The following is a 15,517-nucleotide window of genomic DNA, read 5'->3' as shown; positions in this document are numbered from 1 at the left end:
TAGTTTATGACATGAAGGATTCTACTATCATAAGAGCTGGTTAAGACAGTCACTTTGGGACTTCCCTGGTGGCACAGTGGTTAAGAATCCCTGTGCCAGTTCAGGGGACATGGGTTTGATCCCTGGTCCAGGAAGATCCCACATACTGCGGAGCAACTAAGCTCGTGCGCCACAACTACTGAGCCCGTGCCCGTGGAGCCCGTGCTCCGCAACAAGAGAAGCCACTACAATGAGAAGCTCACGCACTGCAACAACGCAACTAGAGAAAGCCTGCATACAGCAACGAAGACCCAACACAACCAAAGACATAAATAAATAATTAAAAAAAAAAAGACAGTCACTTAATGGAAAAGGCAGAGAAGGTAGTAGGAGGCAACAAAGCAACACTTTTAAGAAGCATCTGTAGAGTGCCAGGCTCAAGTCTAGATGCTTCTTTGTTATCTTTTAAGCCTCACAATCTTAAAATGGGCAACACTTTCCATTTAATAGATGAAAGAACTAAGTGTGTATTTGCCCAAGGACAAAGAAAATATTCTCTTCACTGACACTGTGCATTAGGACATACAGAGAAAGGACTAATATACAGACATCAAGTACAATAGTGCCTGTCCTACATGAGGGACCCATTAAATGTTTGTTACTCCAAGAACATGGGTCACAAGAAGATTGCAAGTGGGAAGGTAAATGTAAATGAGAGGTAATTCATACTCAGATTATTCAAAGGTTAAGGCGTACCCATCCTTTTGACTTTCTATCCCTTTTTATGTAACAGATGGTAGACTCCACAAAAGGTTAACAGCGGAAAGTTAGAATTCTCTTTAACAAATGACCCTTGGTTCATTGATTTCGCCGGCATAAACAAAAAAAAAGCAACTTTAATAAAAGACGATCTTACATGCTCCACTTCCAAACCATTCACTGACAATTCGACCTACCTGCTAACTAGCTAGCTTTTTTCTCTACCATTTCACTGAAAGTGCTCTCAAAATCAGTATTCTAAATGCCAAACCCAATTGAACACTTAAATCATGTTTAATACATTACTTTTATGAATACATTCTTTTCGTAAAATTAAACAAATTAAGATAAGGCTGAAGTCTAGAGTCCCTTTTGTTCATCTGCCCTAATCCTGGTCCCTTCCTGCTTTCCCCCGGGGTAACTACCTTTCAAGCATCATTTTAGCTGATTACTATTCCCTTCTCCTTGCAACTACCCAGCTTCCTTGGTTGTAGTGACATCATTCTACTGAATTTTGCCTTCCTTTATTTCCTTTGAAGACCCCTCTTCCACTGCCTGCCCCCACTCCCTACCCTGTGCTCCTTTCTTGCTTCTAGCTCCTTACTTTACACTTCTCCTAGGTGTAAAGTCCTAAGATTTTACTACTTACCTACCAGAATCTTGTGCTACAGATTGATACAGTCAACTCAGGATTAAACATCTCTCTCAGGCACTTCAAACAGAATATACTCCTCTTCCTTCAACGTTCTTCATTTCCACGAATTTCACTCTGAACCCCCCAGCTAACCAAGTCAGAAACCTAGGAGGAGTTCCTAAGATCTACCCTTTTCCCTCAACCTCCAGAACTAACCACCTGTTAATCACCAAACCCTGTGAGTGCTGTCTCCCAAATATTATAATTTTCCCCTCTGCCCTGGTTTAGACTGTCATCATCTGTCAGCTACACCGCTACAAAAACAACTACAACAAAACAATAGCACCTAACTATCTTCTTATATAATATACATATTTAATCAGGTCTATGTTCTGTTTAAAGCCTTCAATGATTCCCTACCACTTAAGAGATTTTCCCAGTTTCTGGGTTTTTACTTTACATGCATATCATTTTTACTTTTAATTTTGAGGAAACTGATTTGTTGAAAGGCACATTGTAATATCCATAAAAATCACAAGCTATAAGTGTTAGTTTTTCTGATGACATATAACTATTAAAATGAAATAAATTTCATAAGTGTAAGAAATACCAAAAAATCATGTGTGCCACCTGTGGTACACATAACACACCATGGAAAATAATGACAGAAGAAAAAGCTGAAACTCTTATGCAGAGCATGTAAGGTCTTTCATACTGTGTAATTTCATATCCTCCCCCATGCCATCCTATGTGCAAATCATACTCAGTCACCTCCTGATTTCCAGACAATGCCATGTTTTTGACTGTACTGTCCCAAACTGTCCCCTCTGCCTGGAATGTCTGCCCTTGTATCTCCCAAGTATATTCTTTATCTTCACCCCAATTCAAGGTTATCTCCCGTCTCCTTGAGACAGATTTACTTTGAGGGAGTAGGGAAAAAAAAAATTTACATGTACCTTTCTTTACACCAGGACTGCATCTTATACATGCCCTCATTATATGATTCATCCCACTGTCTAGCCATCACACATTACACTGTAATATTTTTTATGCTTTGCTTTTTTAGATCATAAGCTCCTTGAGGGCAAGATACATGCCACTTTGTCTTCAGATTTCAGTAATGCAGTTCCTGGCAAATAATAAGCAGGAAGTTTATTGAATTAGTAGGCACAAAGAAGAATGTCAGTGAGCTAGTAAAGTTCTCTGATATTTTAACAGAGTAAGTTAGAGGCCCATCTATTCACCAATATGTATGTTTAACGGTAACAGGTACTCAGTAATGTAAATGTAGGTTCAAAAAGAATCTATAACCAGAAATTAAATCTTTCAAAGGTTTAACTTTTTGGAATGCTTTAGCAAATTAACAAATATTCCAATAGGCGGGTGCTTTCTGTTTATCCACCACCATTATATTTTCTGTGGATGATTCTGTCATTTTATCTAATTCTTTATTGGTCAATATATATTTTTAATTTATTTTATATATTTATCTTTGGCTGCGTTGGGTCTTCAGTGCTGTGCACAGGCTTTCTCTAGTTGTGGCGAGTGGGGGCTACTCTTTGTTGTGGTGCACGGGCTTCTCATTGCGGTAGCTTCTCTTGTTGCGGAGCACAGGCTCTAGGCCATGTGGGCTTCAGTAGCTGTGGCTCACAGGCTCTAGAGCACAGGCTCAGTAGTTGTGGTGCATGGGCTTAGCTGCTCCGTGGCATGTGGGATCTTCTGGGACCAGGGCTCGAACCCGTGTCCCCTGCATTGGCAGGCGGATTCTTAACCACTGTGCCACCAGGGAAGTCCCTGGTCAGCATTTGACAGCTCTCAAAAGAACTTCTAAGGAAGTTACCACTACTTGACTGGTCAGTTCCTTAGTCAATAGCTGAAAAGTGCTTAATCATTAATCCTTTCCATGTGTTCAGCTAATTGACACTACCCATGACTTGAATGCATCCACTGCCTATTGACATAAACTCAATTAGTGAAATAATGAGCAGAGTTAGAGCCACTTAAATCAGTATCTCTTTTTTTCCCCTTAAGTTTTGTTAGAGCATGCACAGTTGAATTCAGCAAATAAAAATGCATGTGTGCATGCGAAATAAGAAATTGTATTATCCACGGTATATTTCTAAGGCACACCTAAAAAACAGGATTTTGTTTGCCTTTTTCCTATTTGGTTAAACTCATATTTTCTCTTTTTTCTCCCCATAAACTGAATTAACTATTATTCAAAGTTAGTTTCTTCTGAAAGTCATCTATAGACTACTGCCAGGTAGAAGTCTGGTACCAAAGTGATAGTTCTTCACAATGATAAGTTCTTCTAGCTTTGAAAAATGTATTATCTAGTCTCAGAGATTTGGCAGTTCCTACTACATTTAATTTTACATTTTAGCCTCCTACCTTTGATGATGATTTATATGAAGACATTATAAGCCATTATTAGCGATCCAAACCTAAGCTAACATTTAATCATCTCTGGTGCTGCCAGTGCTAGTAATTCAATTGCAATGCAAGAACAGATACATTTTATGCAAGGCTAAGTTTGTACATGTGGAAACAATGATACAAATTCATAATTCTCTGCTTGAGGAGTAAGTTTTGGACATAGATCATTGGCTACATGTGAATCTCAATAACTTTAACATGGAAAAAAAAGTTTTATAAAGGTCCTAAGAAGGATTGAATTTTCTTGATATGATCTGAAAACTTCAGACATGCAAATGAACATTGTTTAAGGCCTGAAAATAATGGAGCCACGTGTAGAAGAAATTAGGCTTTGAGCAGATAAGAATTATTATTAAAAAATTGTAACACAGGTACATTCAATACTCCCTTTTTCAGACTATGGGTGTTCACTGCTCTAGGATGTATCTTTACTGTGACACTGAGCAGGCTACTGTAAGCATTCTGCTTGTTCCTTTAAAGAAAGTCACACTAATATCCAGATCCTCAAAGCTACAAGGAAGGGAGGGTTTCCATGTGAGAAACAGTAGCTGGACCTCAAAGCCCTAACTCTTTCCCTCCGTTGTCAATTGAGAAGGATTTGGGAATATATTTAATAAGTGAGCTAGTGGGCATCCTTAAACAGATAAAATCTCCTAGTTAATTAATTGTAATAAAGCATGAAAATTCATGGCCATTGAAATTTTAAATTATTAACTATGCCTTGCCTCGAAATATGAACTATATTTCTTTCAGCTAAGCTGGCTATAAAGGCAAACTTCATCTACCGTAGCACATTTTCCCATAGTAAAATTGCCTATCAAATGGCCTAAAGTTTGGAAGGCATGTTGGCAAGTTCCATTTCTCCTTCCATAAACACTGAGACAGCAACTGGAGGAGGAAAGAGTCACTTATTTAAAAATGGTACATTAGATTCACTGGTTTGCTAAGTTGACACGAAATGCTATCAAGAACCCAACAAGTTGTAGACGCTTTTTAAAAAGCTCATAACAAATTTTTCTTGTCCTTGTGACGGATTTTGGTTTAACAAGTTTGTCTTGAACTAACAGTGAAAAAAAGATAAAAGAGTTCAAAGATCTAGAGACAAGCATGAAACACTAACTCTCCTTCAGAAGAATTATAAGGCTGATGGGTAAATGTCTGTAAACTATGTAACCTTGGGAAGAAACTATATTATTAGAAATTTTGGTTTTACAGTTATTTTCAATTCAAGACCATAGCATATACTAAGTCTGACCAATCCAACACTGGTGTGTATTTCTTTTTTTAAATTAATAGACCAAACCATGCATTATGATAAATTTTAAAGTTCAACTGAGATAAAACTGAACAAATGGTCTCATATCCAGGATTACTTGTCCTCCATGGGCTCACTCAAGGGAGACCCAATTCCTCTATGAGGTTTCCCCAACTCCTTCAGGTCATCCAGATTTTACCATATCTGATGTTTCTTATGCTTATTATATCACTTTTAAAAAAAAAATTATTGTTTTATTAAAAGAACTGTCTTATGGTTTCTCTTATATAAATCTTATGCTTCCAACAGATTACAGGCTACCAGAGAGTGAAACCAGCAGTACTTTTCTTGTATTCAATATGGAGTCCATTAATTCATTTAACAATAGTTATCTCGCACCTACTGCATGCCTGGCACTGTGCTAGGAAACGGGGATGTGAGAAAAACAGATGCTATAAGTCCTAATGGAAATTAGAGTTTAAAGAGCAATAGGCATTAATCAAATTGGGAATTCCCTGGCGGTCTAGTGGTTAGAGTTCTGCACTTCCACTGCAGGGAGCACAGGTTTGATCCTTGGTCAGGGAATTAAGATCCTGCTTGCTGCGCGGCACAGCCAGGAAAAAAAAAAAAAAAAGAATAAATAAAAAATTAATTAAAAAATAAAGTTATAGAAAAAAGATGTAAGATAGCAACTACAATAAGTTTTGCAAAGGAGACATATACAGTGTTATGAGTGTATATGAATGAAGGGGTCAGAAAGGCACTGCTAGGGAACCTCAAGATCTGTAGGATAAGCAGATTTAACTTGGGGTGGCACTCCAGGCAGAGGGATCAGAATGTGCAAAGATTCTAAGGCAAGAGGAGGTACGGTAAGTTTTAAGAACTGGAGGGAAACCACTGTAGCTGAAGTAGAGGGAATGAGTGAAGGTGCAACAGCTGCAACATAACCCATTCTTACCTTTGTTAATAGTTCTCTGTTTATTTTGAAATTTACAGTCCCTGGACCGGTGCTGATTTCACTCACCACTGTGTCACATTTTAGCTGAAAAGATAACAAATCAAGTAAAACAGGCATGTTATGAAATAGGCTTAATGAGCTTTGTAGCTCTGATCCTATCAGATTGACTCCCAAGGGCAGCAGGTGGGTCCTCTCTCACAGTCATTGTGTCTGGGCCTCGGCTTTAGCCCATCTCCCCAGTTCTGTCATTCTATTTGCATTTACACGTTTTCTTCTTTTCCGGGCTAGAATGCTACTCTGTATTCGAAGTCTCTCTCTTCCACCTTCCCATTCTCTCACTTCAAATTCTCTTTCTAACGTGGAAAAAAGGGAGCATCACTTTACCCCCACCCTAGGTACCTTGACATGCAATGAATTCTTTTTATTTCATCCGCCTTGCATGAGAGTGACAGAACATGACATTCTGTCAGGGCATCCGCTAGAACAACTCACACACACACATAAAATGTAAATAATTTAAATGCTCGGTCTTCAATGGATGCGCTTTACATTTTTAACCAACTAGATGTTCAAAGCACCCGAGACACCCATGAAGCATGAAGAAATTCCTGCTGTCACTGAGGAGCCACTAGCCTTTATTTTTGAGAACTCACAGGAGAAGGAGGAAATAAATCTTGTAATTAGGATAATTTTATTCCTGGTATACTTCCTGATAAAAATCTGGGGTAATTTTTGTGGTCAAATAAACATTTACTTAGCTACCAAAGCTCCTTTATCATATTCATTCTTTAAACATTTTTTTCTATGAAAGTGACTTTCATTGTTTGGACTCTTCAGTGTGCCCATGCCCTCTTCTGTGTCACACGTAATAACCTTATTTAAAAAAAAAAACTTCCCCCAAACCTGCTTTTCTGAAGGTATTACGCTAACAATTTAGATGTGGTCATTCACCACAATCCTTTCAATTCCTCTTTTAGATACGGAACGCATCAGAGAAATTAGAAATGAAAGAGGTTTGTTAAATCATCTAACCACTTCTTCTCTGCAATCATGATTCTATTTACATCTAATCATTTCTTCTCATATTTTAACGTTCATCTTCCCAGAAACTTATTTTTAAAACTGCAACCCACTGCTCTAATTTATCAAGCTTGTTCTCCTAAATTCAGAAGTCCATCCAGCTTCAATCTGTAAATTTAATTAACACTTCAGTCTTCCTGTAAGTAGTTAATCAATAACTTGAATAATGTCAGCTCAAGAGGAATGTTTTATACCTGATTTCAAAAACCATCCTAACCTTATAGTATGCAGCTAAAATAAATTTAAATTATACTTTTCAAGGTGCCTTGGGAAAAAACGCTATTAAATTCATTATTATGGCTGAGATAGCCTGCAGAGATAGCTTGCAGAGTAGTTTTTTCTTTGAAATACTACATTTATTATAATGTCAAAAAGAGATAATAGTGCTAAAGTACCTTCTCTGCCAGTCTCACGGTTTGAAGTTGAATATCTGGTCTTGAATGGTCATTGTTGTTTTCCAATAGAGAATCCACAGAAAGCTGAAAGTCAGCTACTTCTCTAAAGACACATTGAAACAGGAGAAGGCTGTTACCTTAAAAACATTACTAGTGTAACAAACAAACAAATGAAAAAGACTAATTACTCTGTGTTCTCTACATTGACACAATTTTATCAGAAGGAATTACACTTTCAAAATATAAAACAATCAGAAATATCATCACCTTGTATTGATTTAGAACTTTATCTTGCATCACCTTACAAAACTCTTCCGCTTCCCTTACCTAGTTGTAGCTTTATGATATCTCTGTGGGAGAGGGAGAGCAACCACCTTATTTGATAGATGTGAAAAATTATGTCCGGCAAGTTCAACGTCTCCCCTAAAAATCCTCCTGCAACTAATAAGCAGACTCAGTAAAAAGCTCAAGTCTCTTGACTGCTTCTATCAGTACAAATCTTCTTCCACTATTCCACAAGCTTCCTTCATTCAAGTCCCTTCACTGACCTTCAAATGACCAAAGCACAATTTTTAAAAAATGTTGTAATCTGAGTTTCAACGTGAGAGGAAGAATATTCTTCTTAACACTGAGTAGTTCCTTAAGGAGGCAGACAGTGCTGTTCTTTTCATTGGGCTGGTGATGAAACAATGCAAAAACAAAGAAACCAAGAAACACAAAGCAACCAATTAGTGAAAACAATCGTTTGCTTCAGAAGAGCAGTTATCCCTAGGAAAGGATGGTAGGGAGTGGAATCAAAGAAGTATATACAGGTGGCTTCAATGGTATCTATGATGTTTGATTTCTGAAAACAAAAATTTGGAAAAAAATTAAGACCTGACATATTCGAAAGTGAGCATGAGTGTTCATTACATTATTCGCTATAAATTTTCTGTAGTTTGAAATCTTCTAGGTGTAAAAATAATTTTAATTAATATACAAACATCCACATAATTACCAACACTGAACATCCTCTGATGTTTAATAATGAACTAGAGAATGAGACTTTATGGGCAGGATAAGTGGGTTGAACCATTATCTGGCTAGCCCATCTGTAATGCAAAATAGAGGAGCACAAATCACTTCCTTCTTACCACTCTTGAAATTCAGGCACATGACTAAAAAATTCTGTGTGGCTTCTGATCACATTAAAGAATCTAGTCAATAATGACCATTAAGAATTTTCCTGAGCCTTGAGAAGTGACCAGGGCGGCAGAATCGAAGACCCCGAGCTTCCTTCCTTCCACATGCACACCAAAATTGCAGCGATTTACAGAGCAACTATCCATGAAATCCACCTGAAGACTAGGAGAAACTATCTCCTACCACTAAGGAAGGAACCACAATGAAACAGTAAGGGGCAGAGATGTGGGAGAGTCAAAACCCACAAATAGGAGGATAATTACAATTACAGAGGTTTTCTCCAAGGAGCAAAGCCCCATACTGGGCTCCCCAGCCTGGGGGTCTACACTGGGAAGATGAGCCTGCAGCATTTTGGTTTTGAAAGCTGGTGGGGCTTACTTTCAGGAGAGCCAGAGGACTGTGGGAAATATAAACTCCACTCTTAAAGGGTGCACACAAAATTTCACAAGCTCTAAGACCAGGGCAAAAGCATAACTCGAAAGGAGCATGCGTCAGACCCACCTGCAGATCTTGGAGAGCCTCCCAAAGAGCAGGAGGCAAATGGAGCTCACCCTGGGGACAGAGATGCTGACAGCAGCCAATTTAGGGAGCTCACCCCGTCAGGACACTGGTGCTGGTACGTGCCATTTTGAAACCCTCCCTCTAGCTTATTAGTGCTGGGACCCAGCTTCATGCACCAGCCAGTCCTCACCACCTCTGGGATACCCCAGGCCAGGGACTTGGCCCCACCTACCAGTGGGCTGACACTAGCCCAGGGACCCCCAAGCTGCCAGAGGTGGTCATAGGACCCTCTTTACCCAGTGGGGTGGACACCAGCCCTGCGACTCCCTAGGCCCTGCAGCAAGAGACACAGCTTTGCCCACTAGTGGGCCAGCATTAGACTCTGGACCCACTGGGACACATCCCCACCCAACAGAACGCTGACATCACCTCCAGGATAGCTTGGGCACCTCAGCCAGCCATGTCAGGATATGACCACACTCACCAGTGGGCCATCACCAGCCCTGTCAAGAATCGACCCTGCCCACCAGGAGGCCACCACCAGCCCCGGGACCACCCAACACCAATGGCCCTATCCGTCAGCAAGCTAACACTAGCTCTGGGACTCTGAGCCCCTGCAGCCAGCCACCCCAGGACTTAGCTCCCCACCAGAGGGCCAGCATTAGCCCCAGGACCCCCTGCAGCTCTGTAGCCAGTCGCCTTCTGACCCAGCCCTGCCCCACCTGCTGGCCTGCACCAGGCCCTGGACTCCCCTGGCAACACAGCCAGCCACACCAGGACGCAGCCCTCCTGACCAGCCTGTCAGCACCAATAATTGGACGCATCAGGCCAAGCAGCCAGCTGGGCAGGGACACAGCCCCACCAGCTGCCCTGGGACTTGGCCCTCCTACCAGTGAGCAGGCACTAGCCCTGGAACCTACTGGGCCTTGGCCCAGCCCTAGTGGGCTGACACCAACACTGGGACCACTAGGGCCTTGCAGCTACAGATGCCAGGACCTGGCTCTGCCCACCAATGGGTCAGCACTAGCCCTAGGACCCACTGGGGCTCTATAGCCAGTTGCCTGGTGACCAGGCCCCAGCCATCTATTGGCTGGCACCAGGACCTGGACTCCCCTGGCCATGAGCTCCACTGCACCAGGATCTGGCCCCACCTACCAGTGACTGGCAGCCTTCACACAAGGCAGGGCCTGGCAATCCACTGTCCTACCCACAAAAGAGCCAGGCCTACTTGCATGCCCACAGTAGTCAGCCTGCCACAATAGAGAGACCCAAAAAGCCCACATAGAGGACACCTCTAAAGCATGACTCTAGTGACCAGAGGGGAGCGTGCTGCTAGGACCCATATGAAGTTTTCTACATAGGATCACTTGTCTAGAATAGGAAATGTAACCAACCTACCAAATACATAGAAATAAAACCAGAATTAGACAAAATGAGGTCTCAGAGAAATACATTCCAAATGAAGGAACAAGATAAAACCCCAGAAGAAGAACTGGGTGAAGTGGAGATAAGCAATCTACCCAATAAAGAGTTTAAGGTAATGATCACAAAGATGCTTGGGAAAATGGATGAACAGAGGGAGAAGTTTTAAACAAATAGAAGATATAAAGTAGAATCAAACAGAGCTAAAGCATACAACAACTGAAATAAAAATACACTACAAGAAATTAATAGTAGACTAGATGATACAGAGGATGGATCAGTGAATTGGAAGAGCAGTGGAAATTACTACTCTGTGGGCTGAAAAGAAGGGAGTGGATGATATATTTACAGCAACAAAAGGGAAAAAAAAAAACCCTACAACCAAGAATACTGTATCTAACAAGGCTTTCATTCAGATTTGAAGGAGAGATCAAAAGTTTTACAGACAAGCAAAAGCTAAGAGTTCAGCACCATGAAACCAGCTTTAAAAGAAATGTTAATGGGATGGAAGAATATTGTTAAAATGACCATACTACCCAAGGCAATCTACAGATTCAATGCAATCCTTATCAAAATATCAATGGCATTTTCCATAGAAAAAGAATAATTCCAAAACTTGTATGGAAACACAAAAGACCCAGAATAGCCAAAATAATCTTAAGAACAACAAGCTGAAGTATAACACTCCCTGATTTCAAACTATGCTACAAATCTACAGTAATCAAAACAGTATAGTACTGGCACAAAAACAGACATATAGGGACTCCCCTGGTGGCGCAGTGGTTAAGAATCCGCCTGCCAATGCAGGGGATACAGGTTTGAGCCCTGGTCTGGGAAGATCCACATGCTGCAGAGCAACTAAGCCCGTGCACCACAACTACTGAGCCTGTGCTCTAGAGCCCACGAGCCACAACTACTGAAGCCCATGTGCCTAGAGCCCATGCTCCGCAACAAGAGAAGCCATCGCAATGAGAAGCCCTCGCACCGCAATGAAGAGTAGCCACCGCTCACCGCAACCAGAGAAAGCCCGCACGCAGCAACAAAGACCCAACACAGCCAAAAATAAATAAATAAAAAACAAACAAAAAAACAGACATATAGATCAATGGAACAGAATAGAGAGCCCAGAAATAAACCAACATTTATATGGGCAACTCATCTACAACAAAGGAGGAAGAATATACAATCGAGAAAAGACAGCCTCTTCAATAAATGGTGCTGGGAAACTGGACATTTACATGCAAGAGAATCAAAATGGACTACTCTCTCACACCATGCACAAAAAAGAAATTCAAAATGGATTAAAGATTTAAATGTAAGACCTGAAACAATAAAACTTGTAGAGGAAAACATAGGCAGTACATTCTTTTTTTTTTTTTTTTTTGCAGTATGCGGGCCTCTCACTGTTGGGGCCTCTCCCGCTGTGGAGCACAGCCTCCGGACACGCAGGCTCAGCGGCCATGGCTCACGGGCCCAGCCGCTCCGCGGCATGTGGGATCCTCCCGGACCGGGGCACAAACCTGTGTCCCCTGCATCAGCAGGCGGACTCTCAACCACTGCGCCACCAGGGAAGCCCAGGCAGTACATTCTTTGACACTGGTCTTAATATTTTTTTTTGCATATGTCTCCTCAGGCAAGGGAAGCAAAGCAAAAATAAACCAATGGGACCTAATCAATCTAAAAAGCTATTGCACAGCAAAGGAAACTATCACCAAAATGCAAATCACCTACTGAATGGGAGAAGATATTTGCAAACAGTATATCCAACAAGGGGTCAATATCCAAAATATACAAAGAACTCATACAATTCAATATCAAATAAACAAAAAACCCAATTAAAAAATGGGCAGGGTTCCAGGGTTGACATTTTTCCAAAGAAGACATACAGATGGCCAACAGGCACATGAAAAGTTGCTCAACATCACTAACCCTCAGGCAAATGCAGATCAAAATCACAATGAGGTATCATTCCTACCTGTCAGAATTGCTATTATCAAAAAGACAACAAATAATAAGTGTTGGGAAGGATGTGGAGAAAACGGAACCCTCATGCACTGTTGTTGGGAATGTAAATTGGTGCTGCGACTATGTAAAATAGTATGGAGATTCCTCAAAAAATTAAAACTAAGCTACCATACAGCCTATGAATTCCAAGTCTGGGTATTTATCCAAAGAAAATGAAAACACTAATTTGAAAAGATACGTATACCCCTATGTTCACTGCAGCATTATTTACTATAGCCAAGTTATGGAAGGAACCTCAGTGCCCATCAATACATGAGCAAATAAAGAAGATGTGGTATGTGTGTGTGTGCACACACACACACACACACACACACACCACACACTGGAATATTATTCAGCCATAAAAAGAATGCAGTCTTGCCATTTGCAGCAACATGGATGGACCTAGATGGTACTCTACTAAATGAAATAAGTCAGGAAGAGAAAGACAAATACTATATGATTTCACTTAATTGCAGACTCTAAAAAACAAAACAGATGAACAAACATAACCAAACAGAATCATACATACAGAGAACAAACAGGTGGTTGCCAGAGGGGAAGGGTGTAGGGGGAAGAGAGAATGAGGAAGATTAAAAGGTACAAACTTTCAGTTACAAAATAAATGAGTCACAGGTATGAAATGTACAGTGTGGGGAATACAGTCAATAATTATGCAATGCCCTTGCATGGTGACCAATGACAACTAGACTTAATGTGATCATTTTGAAATGTACAGAAATCACTATGTTGTAGAATATGAACAGTGTTGTAGGTCAATTATACTTCAGAAACAAACAAGCAAACAAACTAACAGACTCCTAGAAAAAGAGATCAGATTTGTGGCTACCACAGGTGGGGGTTAAGGGGAGGGGGAATTAGATGAAGGTAGTCAAAAGGTACAAACTTCCAGTTATAAGATAAATAAGTACTAGGGATATAATGTACAACATGACAAAGATAATTAACACTTGTATGTTAAGAGAGTAAATCCTGAGAGTTTTTATCACAAGGAAAAAAATTTTTTTCTCTATTTCTTTAATGTTGTCTATAGGAGATGATGGATGTTCACTAAACTTACTGTGGTCATCATTCCATGACAATATGTATGCCAAATCACCATGCTGCACACCTTAAACTCATACAGTGCTGTATGTCAATTATATCTCAATAAAACTGGGGGGGTGGGGGGAAGGATTCTCCTGCGCCTTAATCCATTATCCAGCAGCCTAGCGTGGATTACACTTATCAACCCGAACTCATCTACCGACATTTGAGGTGTAACCGAAGACCCAAATTCAACTATTAATCAGTGTCTGTGTGCTCTTGGGCTTGTTGCTTAATTTCTTTTGTAGCACAGTAAAATGGTGATGATAATGGAACCTACTTAAGTTCTGGTAAAATAATGCTAGTTCTGATGTTAAATAAAAATGTTAATACAGTACCAAGCCATGGGGAATTATTCTGTCTGTAGTTCTTCACTTACTGGATTGGTTGGCAAACCATTCTGTTTCTTTTCTAAGACTATTCTCTAATGATTACGTAACAATTCAATTTTCTAAAGATTAACTTTAATTGTGGAAACTCATATAAGGTTTGAATATATTCTTACCAAAGAACTCTGATAATTTAGTCAAGTATTTGTGCCAATAATGTGGGAAACTGAAGACATTAGCCTAACAAAATGGGAATAACAGAAAGATTAAAAAAATAAAAACCATATAAAGTTAAAATAAGAGCTATAACAGCAATATTAATTGAAAATAAAGATTTGAATGTACCAAAGACTAAATAATGATTTGACACATAGCTAAGATGCTTTCTTTTTTTTAAATTGAAGTACAGTTGATTTACAATGTTGTGTTAATTTCTGCTGTACAGCAAAGTGATTTAGTTACACATACATACATATATACATACATTCTTTCTGATATTCTTTTCCACTATGGTTTATCTCAGGATATTGAATATACTTCCCTGGTGGGATACTTTATAAAAGGTTTAATATGACCATAAACCTACAGAATGGCTCTCAAACATCCAGGAAAACCCAAACAGGTCACACAATTTTCTATAGATGGTTTAAAAAGTTAATAGTACAAAGTATCCAAAATTTTATTTGAGACATAAATAATAAACTAATTCAATTTAAAAATTCTCAATAAAATCAAATATTTTCAAGTAGTTCATTGGTATAAGGACAAATTTTAAAAATCATCCTTTTAGGCCAATAATAATGATTAACACCAATTTATTAAACTAAGAATATTTAAAAAACAAATTCTGTGCTGCGTTATTTGCTAGTATGAAAGGACCCATAGAGAAGTAAATGCTTCAGTGAGGTAAGGGTAATCAACCAGACTTGATCCCAGTTTTCCCTTTTGGGAGATTTTAATTATACACCCACAAAAAACTTCTGCTTTGTCTATTTAGTGAAGTAATTTTTTTAAAATTGAAGTACTGTATAGTTGATTAACAATATTGTGTTAGTTGCAGGTGTGCAGCAAAGTGATTCAGTTACACACACACACGTGTGTGTGTGTGTATATATATATTCTTTTTCAGATTCTTTTCCACTATAGGTTATTACAAGATATTGAATATAGTTCCCTGTGCTATACAGTAAGTCCTTGTTGTTATCTATTTTATATATGGTAGCGTGTATCTGTTGATCCCAAACTCCTAATTTATTCCTCCCTCCCCTGCTTCCCCTTTGGTAATCATAAGCTTGTTTTCTGTGTCTTTGAGTCTGTCTGTTTTGTAAATAAGTTCATTTGTATCATTTTTTTTAGATTCCACATATAAATGATATCATTTGATATTTGCCTTTCTCTGACTTACTTCACTTACTATGGTAATCTCTAGGTCCATCCATGTTGCTGCAAATGGCAATATTTCATTCTTTTTTATGG

General features: G+C 39.5%; 1 protein-coding gene across 2 annotated transcripts in view; it reads right to left on the bottom strand.

Annotated features, from left to right (window-relative positions):
• RARS2 (arginyl-tRNA synthetase 2, mitochondrial) overlaps nt 1-15,517 on the bottom strand; it is a 96,602-nt gene that overhangs the window by 54,140 nt on the left and 26,945 nt on the right. For both annotated transcript variants that reach the window (XM_060030248.1, XM_060030247.1), the window contains exons 3-4: nt 7,497-7,599; nt 6,022-6,105 (exon numbers count right to left, since the gene is read on the bottom strand). In XM_060030248.1, the coding sequence (XP_059886231.1) occupies nt 6,022-6,105; nt 7,497-7,599 (187 nt within the window). The remainder of the gene's footprint in view (nt 1-6,021; nt 6,106-7,496; nt 7,600-15,517) is intronic.

This window comes from Delphinus delphis, chromosome 14, assembly GCF_949987515.2.
Source record: "Delphinus delphis chromosome 14, mDelDel1.2, whole genome shotgun sequence".
Classification (NCBI taxonomy): domain Eukaryota; kingdom Metazoa; phylum Chordata; class Mammalia; order Artiodactyla; family Delphinidae; genus Delphinus; species Delphinus delphis.
Note: the sequence above shows the minus strand (reverse complement) of the source record. Positions and strands in the feature narration are given on the sequence as shown.